The 20,478-nt window shown below is 41.9% G+C and overlaps 1 protein-coding gene across 1 annotated transcript; it reads left to right on the top strand.

The window, feature by feature from the left end:
* The first annotated feature begins 5,128 nt into the window (after nucleotides 1–5,128).
* LOC147881347 (putative ubiquitin-conjugating enzyme E2 16) lies at nucleotides 5,129–20,139 on the top strand. Its single transcript, XM_087402425.1, has 6 exons — nucleotides 5,129–5,374; nucleotides 5,496–5,599; nucleotides 5,853–5,955; nucleotides 6,267–6,330; nucleotides 19,074–19,162; nucleotides 19,537–20,139. Exons 1-6 carry the CDS (start codon nucleotides 5,351–5,353, stop codon nucleotides 19,630–19,632), a joined length of 480 nt encoding a protein of 159 aa, XP_087258551.1. The 5' UTR covers nucleotides 5,129–5,350; the 3' UTR covers nucleotides 19,633–20,139.
* Nucleotides 20,140–20,478: the final 339 nt, after the last annotated feature.

Here is a 20,478-nt window from a genome sequence, read left to right on the forward strand (position 1 = left end):
GAGGCAATGTGAAGCTTAAGCAAGACAAGAAATAATCAGGAAAGACACAAAATCTTCCTGTTGAAGTGTCCATGGGCGGAGGAAAGGCAAGGAGGTTCTTGTCCAACCACAATGTTGATAAAGAAACACATACATTGGCTCAAAGCACCTTAGGTTGGGTGTACTGGAAAGCTTTGTGTGAGTGCACTACAAATCAAGCTTCACATCTGCGAATTGCTACTTTGAGAGCAAAACTATGGACAAAGCTTGATGCATTTATAAAGTTGCTTAGACAAGATCAAATAGATGAGCTTTATTATGAGAGGTTCAGGACAGCATTGGGAGAATTCATATCATTGATAGTAGAATCATGGGGGGAGTCACATATTACACATTACATGGTAATCCTCCTTAGGTTAAAATTTTGTGCTTTAAACTTGAGTCAGTTTATGTTTCTAATACGATGTTTTTCTTTACAACATATTCTTTACGCACATGCACCATGGTTTGTGGAGCAATGGGGCCCTCTGCCCATTTTGAATACTCAAGGAATGGAGAAATCACACTATAGAGCAAACGCAACATACTTCAAGAATACAAGGCATGGGGGTGGTATCGCGCGAAGCAATGCACTACACGAAATGTTCGACTGGTTTTATAGATGTCTAGAGGCCAGGACTCTCAAGTGCGATAAGGTGGAGGTCTCAAGTCTCACAAAAGTGGTTCAACATGTCAAGAAGACAAGGAGATGTGCTGCTTGAAAGTCCTCAATAGGGAGCCAAGGGATTGCGCTTTGGTTGCAACGTAGAGTCAGATAGGGGAGGCATTGGGTCCTAAGAGAACCCCAAATGTAAAATGTTTGATGAATAAAGTTAACACTATTTTGAGTCAATTATAGATTCCAAAATTCTCAAATTTGTTTGAAAATTGCAAAATTTCATGTGCGACATGGCAGGGCAGAGGGGTGGGTGGGTTTGGAGGGAGGGTGGTGAAGATTAAGCATTACCAAACTAGCGACAAAAGATCGGGGGGAGGGGGTGCACTCAAAAAACCCTAATTTAAATGGGCCTATAAATAAAAACCCTAAAGTGCTTAAAAACGGACTCTATAAAGCACTTCAAAACCCTTAAATCCCTCATTTCTATGGCATGAGTTAAACAAACTACTAGACCCACTGGACACCATTTAGATGCTACCCGCTCTCCTCCTCACAACTCCATGGCCTCCGAGCACACTACAAGCCCTAGTGGCCAAGAAGGCAATGATCAGCAGGGATCTGAAGGAGGTTCTCATCATTAGGAGTCCCACCAACACGAGTCCCCACCATCCAACTCTCATAGGGGATCCCAGGGATCTCAACACCATGAGGAGTCCCAGCACGATGAAGGATCCAAGCACGATCAGGGGTCCTCTCAGTCCTTCCACGCAACTAACCGTGGAAGTAGTGAGGTCTTCCAAGAGGGACAAAATAGTCAAATCAATCATAATCAACTGCCCCTCGCTCCTTCATAAGGTCCTAGCATGGAGCATCTAGACCAACAAGGGGAGCAAGAAAGGCAAAGTGAAGAGATGGAGATATTAAAGGGGCCACAACAAGAGGAAGTATTTGGCGGGCTCACAGATATAATGAACCTTGGCCCCAATCCTTCGACCAAGCAGACCGCACGGAAGAGCAGGAGCCTCTAGTACGAGCCGAGCAAGAGCCTCACCCGGCTGTCTCATAGCCTCATCAAAAGGTAAAGGGACCAAGGACAAAGCAGACCCCTAGGCGTGACAAGCCACCTTGAAGGACCCACCAGATATAGGAAGAGGAGTCTAAAGAGGAGGTTGCAAAGGAGGAGAGGCAAAAGAAGTTCAAAGTGGACAAGTGGCCATGGAGCCGTCCAGAGGCGGGTGCAGGGTCCCCCAAAGATTAAGAGGCACAAAAAATTAGGCGTGAAGGCTCTTCAAGAGATCCACAAGTTCCAAACCACTGTGGATAATCTCATTCCTCGTGCACCCTTCCAGCGTGTTGTACGTGAAATAGCACATCATTACAAGAATGATGTGCGTTTCACTTTAGGCACTGTGGGAGTAATTCAACAGGCAATGAAGTAGATGACAATAGGTCTTTTTGAAGACACAAACTTATGTGCTATCCATGCCAAAATAGTAACAGTGATGGACAAGGACCTTACACTCGCCAAGCGCATCCGCTTCGATCCCTCCCTTAGGCCCTAGATGTTGTTTAGGTTCATTTGGTGTAATCTGAATCATTTTGTAAATCTCTGCCCTTTGAGGCCAATGAATAAAAGATATTTTTATGTTCTATTATTGTTCCCATGTTATTATACATGTTATGTGATGCTTTCCATCAGTTCATGCAAGTTCAGTGTGAATTTAAGTGGTCAAATGATGTTTTTTGTCGTGGCGCAGCAGCGAAAAGTGTTTGGCATCATGTGGGGAGCTCAAAAAGGTCAAAACCCTCTACTTGGTCAAACAGGCTCCATACGTGCCATAGAGGGTTTTGACCTTTTTGAGCTCCCCGCACGATGCTAAACACTTTTCCCTTCTACACCACAGTGAGATTCTTATTGGATTGCTCAAAAATGACCATTAGAGTGCAAAATTTTATTTGATAGCATGCTTTTGAACACAATAGTGAATAAAAATATTAATGCTAACAAAAATTAAAGCTACAAAATACAATGACAGTATAAAATAAATTTTGTAAAAAAACACAAAATGGGACTGTATAAAAAGTATATCTATATTCATATAAAATTAAAGTTCTATACAATAAGGCTTCATTGAAAAGTTTTAAACAAAGTTTGTCACAAGCATCGCTCGAACTTTGGACTCGCTCGAACGCGGTCGCTTGATGGTTTGACTTACCCCTTGCTTGGAAGTTATTCTTGTCAAGCTTTTCAGTGACAATCTGTGAAAGAGCATCAGACGCCATTACAGAACACTGCAAAATATTCTGTCACTGCAAAAAAAAACACAACTTTTGCCTCACAAGGGCAAATCTGCAAAACTGACGAAAGTGGTATTTGACCACACAGTCACTTTTTAGTAATGATTATGCATCAACAGAATGAGTGAGTTTGAGGAGATGTTGGGCCCTAGCGACTAATCAGAAGGAGGGAGAACACTCTAAGCATGATGTAGCTCCCGATGGAAACCAAGATCTTATGCAGAAGCTATTTTCAAGAAGGGCCAAGGCGGCTTCTCGTGGCTTGAAGATGCAGAGGTGTTGGGGCTTCTTCAATCTGATATACGGAGATGGGCTAGAGAGGGTGAGAGGAGGGGTTTCTTTGAGAGTGCTCGGAAACATGGCTTTGATTATGAAATCTCTATTGAAGTGGTCAAGCTAGAGGCTGGCATTTGGGGGATGTTTATTATATTTTTACAGGTCGGATCCTCATCTTGAGGAGATTCATGAGTTACTGTCCTTTGAATACGAGCTTCCTTCCTCTGTCTACATTGGTAATTTTTGGGTAAAGGGCTTTTCCTCCTTACGTCTATCTCTCAGCTTATGTGGGGCTGTCTGCTTGGGAAATCTTTCGTGTTTGGTGGTGCTGCAGTCTTGGTCATTCCGTGGTTGCCCGATTTTTGCATCAACAAATTCTTGTATCATGATTGTTTTGTGTGGGTTGACTTCCTAGTTGTGTGTGCATGTGCATGCACGTGCGTGTGTGTGTGTGTGTGTGTGTGTGTGTGTGTGTGTGTGTGCATGTGGGGTGTGTGTGTGTGTCCATCCTACTTTTCTACTTCTCTTTTCATTTCTCAATTCAAAAATTCATAAGCCGTTTGTCCTTGAAGATCCTTCTATTGGTGCGATAGGGATCACTCTATCCTCATAGACTATAACTTGTTGAGGTGTGTATATTCCATGCACAAGTGTGTCAGTTTCATCTTCTGAAGAACTCACAAACACAAAAGCAAGCAATAGATAGAATATAGGAATTTCGACAGACCAATGGTACCATTTGGTGACTACACTTCATCTCCATGTTGGTCGACATGGGGTCGACACCCTTTCCACATCTCTTTACAAGCTCTGCCACAACGCAAGTTCAAACCGAAAGAGAATTCAAGCATGAGCAGAGGAAGTGGAAGATGGAAATTGGAAGAGGAAGTGGAAGATGGAAAGAAGTTTCAAGTGGAAGTGAAGGAGGACAACATCTCTTGAAGTGAAGCCGGTATACATGGAATCAAGAGAACCTTTGCATGCAGCCATCCGGAAGAAGAGTTTAAGCAATGCTGCAACAACAACACAAATTGCAAGTGGAGCCCAGTACAAACAATACAAGAACACGACATCCCTCGCTCTTATGCACAAGAACCTCACAAACAACTCCAAATGGAAAATCAGGACGACTTGCAACAATGCCGACGAAATTCATGCTACCAAAGTTGCACCACTGCCACTCAGCTATGAGCACCATGGATGCAGGAGAGAATAGTGGATCTCCACGACATCGACGCACCGATGATGGTACTGTGCCAAAACGCCACCTCGAAATCAGAGGCCGCAGGGAGGAACCAAAACGCCATGGAATGCCACCAAAGATCGCTAAAATCAGAGGCCACAATGGGAAGAAGATTTGGGGAATGCATGTAGACGTGAGGAGCGCAATTGGCGAATGCATGCGAAGACACATGGCGTAGGACCCTTCCAAAGCATGTGGACCAATCGAACCATTCCACCGAAATGTGGACCAATGAGGGACATTCCCTTCTCAAAGAACATCATCACTTGCAGATCATCCTTAAAAATAATGCCTTTTTAACACCCTCTAAAAAATTGTTTGCTTTCTTGCTTTACCAATATACTAGGAGGCAGCTCTTGTGCCCTCTTGTTTGCTTTCTTGCTTTCCCAAGATACTACGAGGCAACACTTGTTTTGTCCCACTCCCACACGCACACACATACACGACCACCTACGACCGTGCCCATGGCCACACGCACACACATACACGGCCATCTAGAACTGCCCATGGCCTATGCTGAGACAGGCAGTGGGGGTCTTCGAGCAAAAAGCGGCGGTAGCCAAACCAAACCGAGGTGGGCGAAAGCCCAAACCAGGTGTTGTGACTCGTGAGCTAGCCATGGTAAGAAACAATGTTAAAAGGAAGAGGAAAAACGTTAAGATAAACAAGAATCTTTCAACTTTTCCTGTGAACTTGTTGGCTGCCGGCTGCCGACACTGGCACTAGCTACAAGCTTCTTTCTGTTCTGTGATTGCTTCACAGACTCTCCAAGGTCGGTTTTTGCAGTCACCCAATTGCTCTTTCTAGCTCTAGATCCCAATTCAACCTTCCTTCCCTTTGTTTTTGCATCGATCCTCCTCTTTCTCGCCTTTTTGGATTGCTTCTACCCGCACAAAATGAGTACTTCCTCCGCCCAAAAGGTCGGCTTTCCATTCCCTTTCTTTCCTCTTGAGCATTCGAGGATCATCGTCTTTTCGTGAGAATCGAGGACCAACGACGATGACAAAGAAATGCATCTCACGACGAGCTTGTTCAATTCAGGGCCTTAGTAAAATGGCTGCCAATCGCATTCAAACAGAGTTGATGGAATGGCTTATCAATCCTCCGACAGAATTCAAGCATCTTGTCACGGATGATCTGCAGAGGTGAGTCTCGTGGCTGCCTGGAGTTCTTGCATGTTTTTGCAATGACATCATTCGATGTCCCAAGTAAAAGTTGTATCGATCCCAAGTAAGGTCACCAAGCTTCTTTTACCTCTGTGCACATGGGTGGTTGTGCCTTGTTGTGGTCGATGTTTGCTTTGGTTACAAGGATTCCTGGGTTTTGCGATTTTTCTGCGTGTCGTTCGTCTGATTTGCTTTCTGAGTTATTTCTGTTTTCACGTGGCACATTCAACAGGTGGATCGTAGAGATTGCGGGGGCCCCAGGTACTCTTTATGCGAATGAGTTGTATCAACTGCAAATTGATTTTCCCGAAAATTACCCCATGGAAGCCCCTCAGGCAATTCACTGTTCCCTCTTGTGATCTTCAGGCCTTTGTAAACATCCCGTGTCAGACAATTGGTTGAACGCTGGCTGTAGACTGTATGGGCTGATATTCCTGGGATAAGGTGATTAAAGGTGTACGTACTTTGTTTGATATACCTCCGTATAGATCTAGAATTCACAACCTTTTGTCTGGGATTGCATCCTACACAAGTCTTCGTAGTCTCTCTTGTCTTATGGTCTTGAATGTTGCGATAAACCTATCACAAACTACATATTTTTGAGTAGGCCTTACACTCATGAATGTACGTTGTGGAAATTATGCAGGTCATCTTCTTGCAGCCTGCTCCATTACATCCGCACATTTATAGCAACGGACACATTTGTCTAGGCAAGTTATGAACTAAATACGTACCTGCATCTGCTTTGTTTCTCGAAAGATTTGGTTTGCAAAAATCTTATGGCGATATCTGTCGCTGGGTGGACTTTGCTCTAGTTTGTATCTGGATATCGACTTTGCCCTCGTTTGTATTTCTCTTCCACTTAGCATACAAACGTGGGTTGGCGCTGTCTAGAGGTTTTCAGAAGGACAAGGACTTATGATGATAGGAAAGAAGGATGAAGTTTTCTAGATTTCTTCTGTTTTTTTGCCTAAACCAGATGCCCTCTATACACTGATGTTTGTTGTCCTTTATGGAGTAATGCCATTTTGCTAGGTTTTGCTCAATTTGTTCTTCTCTCTGAAAACCTTGCTCGGAGTTCAGGGGGACTCTATAGCTCTTGCTGCTAGTCCGTGCTCAGTCCTGCTGCCTCACAACTTCAGCCTTGATTGGTTGACACTGGTTCGTTTAGCGTGCCAGGTTTGGTGCGGTACAGTCTGACTGCTTCTGCAAATTTTCTTTGGTTGACTGGCATTCTTTGAGCTGATTTGTGCACCGCATTGCCCCGGGTCTTGCTCTGTTGCCATGTTTCATGTGGTCGGGTTTGTTGGTTCTTACTGCTGCTAGCATTTATTGGAGCCTGACTATCATCTATGCGCCACCCTACTTCACCAATTGTTCTAATGGATCAGCTGGTTCTCCTCGCGGTGGCCACGTGTACTCTGAGCGTCATGCGCGTGTTCAAACCTACATGGCATTTTTACCACCCTGCAAATTTGGAGTCCCATCGCTTTGTGCCTTGCCTTTCTTGAAGATTGCCTAAACTTTTGCCCTGTTGCCATGCGGCAGGTGCATCGACGTATACCAAAACTCACGGGCAATTAGAGGCTTCTTGAGCTTTGATACCATGTCAAGAATTTGACATGTGGCATTTTGTGTGGTGGAGCCGTGTACTAAGGGTGCCTCAACCTTTAGCCACCTAGCCACTCCAAGGACATTCACCCCTTAAAATGGATCCGGGGTTTTGGAGGTCCCTATAACCAAGGCTTTATATATCTTGGAACTAGGCATCCCATTTTGTCTATGGGATTATGCCCTTGACATATTTGCCACTTGTCATTCATGTGCGAGGTTCTATTGGCCCTCTTCCTTCTACACATTCATGCACTCATGATTGCACATTTCAACACCAACTGCATCTCCTGCAATAGCATAGAAGAGGGATGTCGAATAGCCTTGGTTTATTGATTTGTGAAGAGTGAACCTCTCAGATGTACAGCCATGCACCATTTATTGGAGCCTGACTATCGTTTGTGCGCCGCCCTACTTTGCCAATTGTTGTGATGGACCAGCTGGTTCTCCTCATGTGCGGCCATGTGTACTATGAGCATCATGCGCGTGTTTAAAGCTACGTGGCATTTTTACCACCTTGCGAATTTGGAGTCCCATCGCTTTGTGCCTTTCTTGAAGATTGCCTAGACTTTTGCCCTGTTGCCATGCGACAGGTGCGTCAACGTGCACCAAAGCTCACGGGCAATTAGAGGCTTGATACCATGTCAAGAATTTGACATGTGGCATTTTGTGTGGTGGAGCTGTGTACTGAGGGTGCCTCAACCTTTAGCCACCTAGGCGCTCCAAGGACCTTGACCCCTTAAAATGGATCGAGGGTTTTGGAGGTCCCTATAAACAAGGATTCATATATCTTTGGAACTAGGCATCCCATTTTGTCTATGGGATTATGCCCTTGACATATTTGCCACTTGCCATTATGGGCGAGGTTCTATTAGCCCTATTCCTTCTATACATTCATGCACTCATGATTGCACATTTCAACACCAACTGCATCTCTTGCAATAGCATAGAAGAGGGATGTTGAACAGCCATGGTTTATTGATTTATGAAGAGTGAACCTCTCAGATGTACAGCCATGCACCAGACTGCTGTAGAGGATTCTATACGGAGCATCATAACAGCTTGGCAAAACCACGGACCTAGGCGTAGGCTCGAAGGACCGATCCATAGAATGGTTTACTGGCTACAATCGCTTCTGTGAGAATGTTGGGAACTAAGCTGATGTAAGTTTGGGAAAACTCATGGGATGAGGGCTCTTGATCAGTCATTTGAACTCAGGGCTCATTAAGCCCTTTCTTACAGTATTTTTATTTTACATAAGCTTAGCCAAGTTAGGTGTTTTATAGATAATTTATTTGTACGAGGTGTTCCTGACTTTGAAGACTTTATGTGCTTGTGCTTTTGGAGAAGGAATTTATCCTCGTGACTCTTGTGAACTTAACTACACTTCAAGAGGGGATTCTTGTGTTTTCTTAGATCTTAGACTCTCTCAATCTGCCGTACGATTAGAAATTGAATATAGTGGTTTACACATCATACAAATGTGTCACATTGACTCAAACATTTCTGATTTGGCAAAACATGGAGTCATTTTTTAATCTATGGTGTATTGGCCTTCGGCATGTTTAGAATGATTGAACATGGGCTTGAAAACAAAAAGCGGGTAGCTGAATAGGCTGTTTTTCTTTTAGTTTCAAAAGAGAGTTTAATTGAGTATGCATGTGCTTTCTAAGTTGGAATGTATTTTTGCATCTTTGTAGGAAGTGGTACATAATTGTGAGTGGTTCCTTTAGTTTTTATGTTTTAAATACTTCATTCATTATGTAAATTCTTTGTTTCATTCATACGAGAGAGAGAGAGAGAGATTTTATTCCTCCTTTTTGGTTGATTTTTTTTCTTGATTTGTTTTGTTTATTTTTGCTTACTCACCTTCTCCCTTTCTTCTTTATTTCTTGTTTTCTTTCTCTTTTGTTTAATTGACGTATTTTAGTAAGCACTTGGTTTGCCCAAGAGACTCTGCGAGTCTTTATTAACCTAGTACAGCTGTTTATGCTTGGGCATTGATGACGACATAAGCATTGCTTTGCTTGCTAAGTATGTCTATCTTTTGTTTACCTCATTTTTATTAATCTTTTGCTTACTATCTGTGGGCCTGCCTTTGAAGTTTCCACTTCTTACCTTTTTTGAAAGCTACAAATGCTTTCTCATCATTTGGTCCCTTATACTTCTTGTCTCGTACTTTTTTGTACTAGCGTACTCCCAACTCCTCAAACGTAACTGGCTTCATCCATTTTCATACGTGATTGTTGTCACAAAGCTCTATTTAATACAACCATGGCGAAATAACAAGAGTCCCACCTTATGATGGACTGCCGCCAGTGCAACTCTAGTTACCTTCACCTTATCATGTGCTCGTAAACAAGATCTCCTTCCTCCATCACCACACAACGAACAATTGGTTCTGGAGCAAAAGATGTGTATTTGTATCTTGGAAATTTCCCATGATCCAAAGGAAGTATTATCCAATCGAATGCATGGAATCACACTGTTTGAGGTTGTTTCAATAATCATGGATAGTGCCTTATAGTTCCTTTTCTCCTTCTCATCGCATGCAGGTCTGGAGGTTGAGTGAACTTACCCATGGCATGCACAGTGTTTGTGGGCTTCATCTCCATATGTATGGTCAACTTCCAAATCTTCCTAGCCTTTAAATGGCTGTGTGTATCTTCACCGTTCAGATAAGCTAGTCAGTCACTTTGGAGTTTCATTGGGATTGGGCATCTGTGAAGCCATACCTAAACAAACTGAAAAGGTGGTAGTGGCTGACAAGTCAAACACCTTCCAACCTCAACCTCACAAGAGAGACACTGGTCTGAATCCGAGCACCTTCTTGCAAAGGTTTTGTCTTGTAAGATCATAAAGTAGGACTTCTAGGTCTGATATAAAATTATGTGTCAAGCTCTTTACAACCTAGTTAGCATAGTGGAATGTTGCCATAATCACTAGCACTCAAGACCACACGATTTAGATGGCGTGTGTACAAAAACAATCACTCTCAGGTGAGATGTCGACTCCATCTAGGCTGTACAAGCCTGCATCTCTTGAACCTTGCTGTATAAGCCCGTATCCGTTGAACCTTTCGCCCCTTTGCTGGGCTCACAACCTGCCCCACCATGGGCCTTTGTATGCCATTAATGCTGGCCTTTATCGTAGCCTATATGCTGTACATCTTCCAAATGCTTCAGCCAAACATTCTGCCTTATTGCTACTATGTGGCAGCCCTTAGATCTTATTCAGGTTCCCATGTGGCACTGCTTACATATGCGCACATGGCACCTAACACATCCATGCATCTATCAGAGGTGTCAAGCTATGGATCCCCCCTACGTCCTCATATCTGTGAAAAACCAGACTTTTCGAGAATGCAAATGTGTGAAATGCATGCAGAATTTGAATGCCAATTCGCCCTCCAATGGGGAAGAGCGCCCTCGTGAGAGTACTTGTTTCTATTTCGACCTACATGCAAGGTGGGAGAGAGTGGCGAATGAATGCAATGTGGTAGAGAGAATGCTACGTGAGATTCACAATGAAAGGGTGATACCCTTGCATTAATGTCCCTTGTGATCACTCAAGTTCCATCTTTCCATTTACACCTACCCTTATCCTATGACCCATGCACCTACCATTCAATGCACTCTAATGCACCCTTTCCTATTGCCCCTAGGACCTAGACACATGTGTGCACATCTTTATTACTAATCATTGGCCAATGTTACATAGTTTTGGCGGTACTATTTACACTGCTTGATCGATTATAAACACAAACATATAACGGCACCATCAAATTGGTGCCTAACAATAATAAGGTTCTAATGACTATTAATTAACTAAATAATCATTTCTCTTGTCATGACACTCCCTCCTACTTGAATGAGCGGAAGTCCTCTTTTGGATTATTGCTTGTCTCTTCCTCTTATGTTTGTTACTTCTGCAATTGCATCGCCTCTTTAGAATCTGCGAGTATCTGTGGAAAATCTGTAATGAACTCTTCTTTCATCCATCGTGCATCACTAGCTGGCTGGTTTTTAAACTTCAGTAAATACATATATCTCTTCTTTCCACGAGTACTCTTCTCTTTATGGTACACGATTTGTTCCGGAGTAAGAACTTCAGTCCCATCTTTAAGTTCAGGTTCTTCTTGATGCTGAGTATCAAAAAACGCAGAAGTATCGCCATGGTATCTCTTCAAATTGCTCACATGAAAGATATTCTTCATACGCCAGTGGGCTGGTAATTTCAGCTCATATGCTCTGGATCCTTCTTCTGGATATAAAGCTGCTGAAATCTGAAATGGACCATAAAACTTCGGTGCTAACTTGACATGTTTAGTACTTCCTCTCACTGACTTGATTCTTCTTTTATCAATCTTCAGTAAAACCCAATCATCCTCCTTGTAATAAACTTCTTTTCTTTTTTTATTGGCTACCTTGGATTGTTGAACCTGGGCCTTCTTAATATGTTCTTTTACGTGCTCAATAACTTGTGACATATCCTCAGCAAACTGGTCAAATTATGGCCTTGACTTTTTTAGGGTCAACCCGAATTCCCTCAACAGACACAATGTGTCCCAAATACTCTAGTTTTGTCTTGAAGAACTCACTCTTCTTGGTATTTAGGAACAATCGATCCTTCCTTAGGAGCTCCATCACCTTAGCAAGGTGATCCTTATGCTCTTCCTCATTTTGGCTCAAAACTAAGATGTCGTCAAAGAAGACTATGACAAATTTTCCCAAGTAGGGTCGCAAAACCCTTCTCATCAGCCTACAAAAAGTGGATGGAGCATTAGTTAGGCCAAAAGGCATGACCAAAAACTCTTAATGTCCAGTGAGAGTGCGAAAAGCAGTCTTATGCTCATCCCCAGCTTTCATACGAAGTTGAGGATAACCAGATTTCAAATCCAATTTGCTAAAAACTTTAGCACCTTTAAGCATATCCAATAAGTCATCCACTCTTGGAATCGGATACCGGTGCTGAATCGTAATTTTATTCAAAGCACGGTAATCTATACACATACAATATGATCCATCCTTCTTCTTGACCAATAATACAGGTGCTCCAAATGGAGAATTGCTTGGTCGAATCAGGCCTTTTTGCAATAGATCTTCAATTTGTTTTTCTACCTCCTCCATTTCTATCCTGTTCATTCGGTATGGGGCTCTACATGGAGGAGAAGCTCCTGGCTCTAAGTCTATGGCATGATCATCTTCTCTCTCCATAGGCAATTCGAATGAGTCATCTCTTGAAAATCGATCCTCATAAGCTCTAAGGAACTCATTTCTCTTCCGATCTTCTTTTGAGATATGAAGATCTTGTGAATCCCGTATATACACAAGATTACAGTCCACCCCTCTTTTTACCAATCTTTTCGCTTGGGTAGGAGTAATCAATGGAATTGTATACATGTCCCGATCCCCTACGATCCTTATGTACAAAGCAACAATGATGAGTATGAGGATGAATAGCAGGGTTAAAATCATACCGCCATGGTTTACCTAGAATCATGTCAACGTCTTGCAAAGGAGCTAGAAAATCCCTTTGATCTCCATATTTTTGTATACAAAAAGGAATATTCCGTACTATGGATGTGCCTTCTTCATCGTGTCTCCTAAAAGCTCCTGAGAGCGACATGTTTTTTATAGGTTCTGGTTTAAGATGGAGTAATTTTACCAATCTATCACTCACTAAGTCATAATTACATCCATTGTCTAGGAGAACCACTATTCTCTGTCCATTCACGAATCCACACACCTCAAAAAGATCATGAGGCCCAAAGGTATTGGCTGAATGGGCAGCATTTCACTATTGGCTCAATAGTCACGGTAGATGGTGACAAGGTAGAAGCCTCACCCTCCTGCTTGGTTTTCTTGGCTTTCCCTTTTACTGAATTCGTCTTGGCAATCTTAGCCAAGAGAATGGGACACTTTCTTACACCTGAAACATTTTCCTTCCTTAATCAACTTCCTCTTCTCTTCGTCCGTCATAGAAGGAAATGGCACCCATTTAGGCGTGATTGGCTGTTCACATTCCTTACATGAGCTTTACCCTTTGCTTTATTATTCTTAAACCGGTTTGGTTTCCTAAAAGTGGGTATATTGTTGGTCTTAGATGATGACCCACCCTCCTTATTGAAAGGTTTACGAGGATTCAATTTCCTCTCGGCTATTTCAGCCAGCTTAGTGAGGTCCTTAAGCGTGGTCGGGTTAAACATTTCAACCTCATACCTTACTTTTAGGCTTAAGCCTGCTAGATACTTCTTTCTCCTATCTTCCTCACTCTTTTCGGGTAACTCTAGAGAGAGTTTCCAAAATCTGGCTGTAAAATCTGCATTACTCTCATAATCGAACTGCCTAAACCTCTCCCAACGAAAGGTTAGGTTCTCTTCATACCTCGGTGGCATGCAAGTGGCTTTCAGTTGCTCCACAAACTTTGCCCATTCATGAATAGGCTCTTTTCTTGTTTGTGACAAAGACCACCACATTAGAGCATCCTTCTGCAAATGCAATGTGGCAAGAGCAAGCTTCTCTTGCTCGGTCTTGTCTTGATGGGCAAAGTATAGCTCAAAATGGCAAATCCAATTGAGTATTTTGTCAGCCTCCCTTGCCCCATCATATTTGGGGAACTCAATTCTCTCTCGTGGTTGGAATTTGGACCTCTTAGAAGGGGTACTCAACTCTTCATCCCTAAAGTTTAAAGTCCTCTTAGTCCCTAATCTTCTCATAATGGAGTGCTCAATCATATTGCTAAATCAGCTTATCAACAAGAGTCTCCTCTCTTCCTCTTGCACTTGGATTATAATCCATGTGTGCTGGGTTTTGAGCTGAAGGCGTAAACTCATCACCTTGTTCTTGGCTGGTCTCATTTCTTCTTTCATTACGAAAGGAGAACTCCCTATCAAGAGGTTCTTGAAGGAGAGATTGCTGTAAATCTATTTGTGGGTTATCATACTCAAGATGTGTGTAACTCTCACCTAATCCATCCTCTTCAGGAGGGGGTGAAGGTGTTCTTTCTCTCTCTCCTTGGGGTAATGGAGGAAAAGGAATAAGTTCATTGTTATATCTCCCTTCCCCTTTCATTCTTTCCTTTTAGTAATACAAGAGACAAAATGACTTGCTGTAATTTCAAAAAAGGGGTTTATTTTACAGCAAAAGTCAAGTGTTGTAGAATTGGTGGTACTTATCCGACTCCCGCTTCGTTTGTGTTGAGAAGACACTTAAAATGACCTCCTCTTCCTTCTCTTTTAAGCTTTTCTTCTTGTATTTCTGCTGTAAACTGGTACGCTCTGTTTGGGCTACTTGTTTTGAGCGTATTGGAGCTTCAGATACCGTTATAGGGGGCACTTGATGGGTGGATCACCCCCTTAAAATCTTGTTCTGATCCGACTTTCCGTTGGGGAGAACGGGGGGGTCCCTTTTCCTCACGGTTAAAGGATTTTAAGGGTACATTCACACGGGGGGTTCACCCCGTTAGGACACCTCATTCGCCGTTCAAAACCAAGAATTTTCAAAAAAATCCCTTGTTTCAAACCTCAAGAATTCAGGTTTGGTTGAGGAGGAGTTGTTTGCCTCGAGAATTCAGGGTTGGTCGGGAAGAGGATGTTTGCAACCCGGTGAGTTTGCTGCGCTGTCCACTGGACATGCATGTCGTCGGGATTCCGTTGTCAGATTTCGTTCTCCCGCGTTTCCTGTCCGCGCCTTCTCTTGCGACTTCCATGCCTTCTCCTGCCGTCCTTCGCGGCTGTCACAGGCCATGCCTTTCTTGCACTGGTGCTTCCGCCACGATTCTGCACGTTGCTCTCTCACCCTCTTCTCGTCTCGCTTGTGGACCGTTGCCACTCTAATATCAAATGTAAAAAACCAGACTTTTCAAGAATGCAAATGTGTGCAATGAGATGGTGTGGCGGATGAATGCAATGTGGTAGAGAGATTGCTACGTGAGATTCACAATGAAAGGGGGATACCCTTTCATTAATGTCCCTTGAGATCTTTCAAGTTCCATCTTCCCATTTACACCTACCCTTATCCTATGACCCATGCACCTACCATTCAATGCACTCTAATGCACCCTTTCCCTTTCCTATTGCCCTTAGGACCTAGACACGTGTGTGCACATCTTTATTACGAATCATTGGCCAATATTACATAGTTTTGGCGGTACTATTTACACCGCTTGATCAATCATAAATACAAACATATAACCACACCATCAAATTGGTGCCTAACAATAATAAGGTTCTAATGACTATTAATTAACTAAGTTATCATTTCTCTTGTCATGACAATACGGGGCTCATATGTGGGGCATCGACCTATTACCCCAACCGATCCTACCTTGCAATGGATCCCAATCCTGCTGTTGGCATCTGCCTCCACAATGAATGGTCTTTGACAAATTCAAGTTCAACAGCATTGGAACATCTATTGAATCAAGTTTCATCTTTGTTCAAGAGATCTGCGAGGGTGCTGCCCTTGTGGCAAAGTTGCATATAAATCTCTTGTAAAATGAGGCAAGGCCCAAATACCCTATCGATTGAGTAATGTTTCATGGCTGCTACCATTTCCTCATGCATTTTATTTTCAATGGGTTGATGCAAAGTCAATATTTCCAGCAGCTGCATGATATTTTCCTGCTTAATCTTGGGCAATTGGTTCATGAATGTTTGAAAGTAGCTGCACATTATATAATCCAAAGGCCATCACCTTGAGCTTACACGAGTTTTTGCATGCAAATGGCTGTTTAATGCTCATCAGCCTTTTTGATTCTAATAGGGTGGTAGCCAACCTCAGATTTATCTTTGTATAGGGTGGTAGCCCATCGTCAGATTTATCTTTGTAAAATAGTGAGCACACTTGAGGTTGTCCACCAGCAATTCATTAACCCTAGGGATTGGGAAACAGTTTTTATAGTGGGCTTGTTGAGATTTCTTTAGTCAGGCACAAATAGTACTAATGCAACTTCAATACAGTCAACAGCTGCTTGACATGCATGATGTGCTCTTGCTTACTTTTTCTGTAACTGAGGATAGCATCAAAGAAAATGAGCATAAAGCGGCTGCAATATTTGGCTGTAGCTCCACTTAGATGTATCTTTGTAAAACATTGAGACCCCTGAGTTCATTCCAACTAGCCATCATCCCTGGGGATTGCAAAATTGTCTTTTGACTGTGGTCTTGTTGGGATATTACATAAAAACATTCTGACACCTCCCTGATGTGTGTGTATATATCTCTCCATTTGCACATGTATTATTGCTTATTCTTGCTGTTAATGAGGATGCCATAAAATAAAATAGTTCAAAATGGAATAGAAATGATTGCCATCTTTTTGGTTTGACCAACGGCTGAAAAGTATAACCCACTAAGTAGTCAATCCAAAGGCATCATGTTGAATCCCTACAAATTCCTTTACATGCAAAAAGTTGTTTTTACTCTCTTTAACGTTGACCTTCTGGTAGCTGCAACATCAAATGTATCTTTGTAAAAGAGTGAGCAACCTTAAGTTTGTCCATCAATACTGGGGATTGCAAACCTTTTTCTGGCTGGGGTTTTGTTGAGATCCTTGTTATTAACACACATATGGTACGAGCCATTCTTCTTTTTCACTAAACGCATGGGTGAAATGAATGGAGTTGTTTTGAAAAAGAGATCTTGTCAAGAGATTGTAGTACTTCTTAGGAAGATAATTTTGAGCTTATTTGTGTCAATTCCATGCTCATAACTGTGGCATGGCCCTCGTCTGTCTTACGAGGCATACCAGTAAACAAAGACTTAGAGTACTTGCGCATGCCAAGATTTTCTCTGAGGGGAATAGTATGCAGATGTGATTGGTCAATTATTGTGCATTTAAGGCACTTTGTTTCTGGAGTCATTTGGCCGATTTGCCTTGCTGTAATAAATTGCCAATTTGCCTTGCTGTAATAAATTGCACTTAAGGTGCCTTGAGACCTTGCAACTTTGTTGACTTGCCTTTGTAAAGAATGGTGGGTAGATGCATAGAAACTCTCCCAAAGACATCATGCCTCCACATCGTAGGAGTGTATCAATTGGTCCCATATCTAATGCAAAGAAATATCTTGCAAACGAGTTCTTATACAAGGGTCAAACATGTGCTTTCCGGCAACACAACCAACTGATCATGTTGCTGTCCATTGGCGACCTCAGGTCTCAGCTCATGGTAAGTCTTAGTGGTGTTGCAAACCTCAAAGTATGCAAGGTTTTTTGTACTGATGAAACAATGGGCACTTCCGCTGTCCACTTATGTGTGTACAGTTTTGCAATTGAGTTTGCATTTCAACACGAGGTTGTAAAGAAGAGTATGGCCAAGGTTGTTCCTCAATCCCTGTATGGCTTCGTATAAGGCATTTTATTGCGTATAGGTACTTCGTATTCGTAGAGCTAACATTTTGCCACTTAAAGGTACTTGGGGTAAACACTTCTATGATGTGACACCCACGTATAGTGTGCCATGTCGAGGACCACCCTTTTCATACTTCATTGAGACTTAATGTAAAAGGTATCATCTACTACACTAGACCAGCTATGTGGTGTATATAGTTATTAGTAACACACACATCACGATAAAGGCCAGGCTCTTTTGCTTGTAGACCCTGTTTTTGTTTTCTAAATATAGAATGGGTATAAGCTTTCCTTAATGAAGATTGCAGTCTACTTACATGCAGTTTAGCATCCTTGAAAACAATTATTTAGTGGCAACTGCTGAAATTAATTCTAGCCGTTACACTCTTTCTACTCCATTACTCCTTTCCAACTTGGCCATAAGAGTTAAGAGGGGTTGTGTCATCCTTTGGAACTGTGTACTTCAAACTTAAGGTGCTTGAGTTGCCTAATTTCTACTTTATCAAGTATAACATTGAGATATTAAGCTTTGGTCTTCATTTTCATGAGGCCCAACTCTTCACTCCTGCGTTTGAGCACTATAATATCATCCCCACCTTGTAATTTTGTTTTCTCATTTTCGATAAAATGTTCTCTCTCCCTCTCTTAACTAAAAGGGCTACAAGTTAACCCCTCATCATTTTGCTTTTTCATTTTCAAGCAAAGCATTTGAATTTTCAATTTGTCATTCCTCATATAAGGTCCAACTGCATATTTTCAGGAGGGACATCTGTTATAGTCCTCTGCTTCATAGGCATTTCACATTGTAGGTGGATTAAACGATTGTCCTTTGGCATTCACTTATTTCTTTACTTGGATATCTATTCTATTTTAAGGAAAGGATAAAAGTCTTTTGCAAACCCCTTTCAAGTGTGTCAACTATAATACAACCACAACCCCTTTAGTGTCCATGTACTTACATTATGCCTACGATAGATTGGGTTTGGTAGTCCTGATTAGGACAAAATCTGCAATTAAAAACATGTGCAACTCGCTGTGCTTGTTTCCAACTCATACAGAATTTCTTGCACTGTAAACACACTTGTTTTTCACAACAGAAGTGGTATGTGCACAGGCATGCAAGTGAAAATAAGGTGCAATGTGCACTTGCCGGAATTGCATGTAGAATGCCGTAGTGCATCTGCTTGGGGTAGGGTCAAAAAGTTTGTCCTCCAGTCTTGTTCTGCACAGCTGTTATAAATCAATCAAAGATATAGGCCAACAAGGCCTGCATGCATGAGAATAGACCCTGCACAATCAGAGGTTATGGATGCAAGAATGCAATTGTGTGTGTGTGTGTGAGAGAGAGAGAGAGAGAGAGAGAGAGAGAGAGAGAGAGAGAGATGATTTGGTTTATGTATGCCTATGAGAGATTCACCAAATTCAATGGAACAAAATGAATTTTTTCTTTACGTAATAAGAGCTTACTGAGACTTTGTCTGTATGAAGCAGATATTTTGTACGATTCTTGGTCACCAGCAATGACTGTTAATTCCATTTGTTTCAGCCTTCTGTCAATGCTTTCTAGCTCCACTCTTAAGGTATTGTATCTTACCTTTGTATACAGTAGTATTGTCACAAGGATAGTTTTCAATCATGTATGTGCAAAAGTTGATTCAGATTGAAGGGTCACCATGTTTATATATTTAGATCAAATTTACCATTCTTTTTCTGCATCGTAGGCTTGCCTTTAATTTATTCAGAAGCAAAGGAAAAGAATCCTAATGGTGCTGATGATTACTTTGCATATGATTTCTGGAGGAAAATTAACGAAGTTTCCATGTTTAAAGATATTGCAAATGTTACACGTTGCATTGGCATGACATTTTGTGAAAACATGATACGTATAAACAAAATTTCTTTAGTTCTCAACTTACTGTGAATATAAAGGCATCCCTATTCTTTTCTATTGCAGGAAAGGCCACTAGGCAATGATGAATATGTCAGGAATTGTGGGAATGGAAGATCTCCCAAGGAGGTCCGCTGGTGGTTTCACGATGATAAAGTATAAATGCAGACTCATCTTAAACAATTCTTGGGTCATTGATACACTCCTTTGCTGGGGACTCGGGAGTTTGGAAATGGACCTTTGGAAATGGACTTAACTCACTGAAATCACTCTAGGCATCCATGAAAAGTCTACAAATTCTTATGGAATCAGCTTGTCAGAATCTATCCTTAAAAGCAGCAATCTGGAAAATTATATGTGATTAATTATCTGGAGGAGTCAAATATGAAATATATTTTGTGTATAATACCTGCAGTCTCACCGACTGCAACCCCGCACATGTGCACATGAATGTGTGAGTGTGAGAGAAGCATTATGTTGGTGCCATAGATTCTCTCTACTTGTATAAGCTTTTGCGAGTCAAAACTTTTGTACAGCGTCTATGCTGAAAGTTAGTAGCTGATGGGCATTGTTCAAATGGTTAATCTTAAGAGACGTGAGAGGTCTGCTGAACGCCATTATTCTACCATCTGAGAACTAGCTGAAAAATTTAAGCAAGTGAAGGTAATTTTCCACCTTAAGTCTTTTTGCATGGCATTTAGATATCTTGATCATATCGACATATTCAACAAATTTTTCGATCAGGAAGTTCTTGAACCAAATAGGTGTACCAATCCTTTCTAGATTTATCTTGTCTCTAACAAAGAAAAATGACCTCTTTTTAGAATATGGCAACGACAAAATTGTCACTATGGTCTCTTTCCTTCCCTTTAATTTCACTTAACCCTCCTTTCATGGTGATTACACTGTTCACTTTGCATCTCCTTTGTCTAGGCATAGAGCCCCTTTACGAAGTCCCAAAGTTATCTTAGGGCAGTTATATTTAGTCTTATACCTGGCATCTTGTCC

Source organism: Dipteris shenzhenensis, chromosome 31, assembly GCF_047967505.1.
Source record: "Dipteris shenzhenensis isolate YYH24624 ecotype China chromosome 31, Dip_SZ_1.0, whole genome shotgun sequence".
Lineage (NCBI taxonomy): Eukaryota > Viridiplantae > Streptophyta > Polypodiopsida > Gleicheniales > Dipteridaceae > Dipteris > Dipteris shenzhenensis.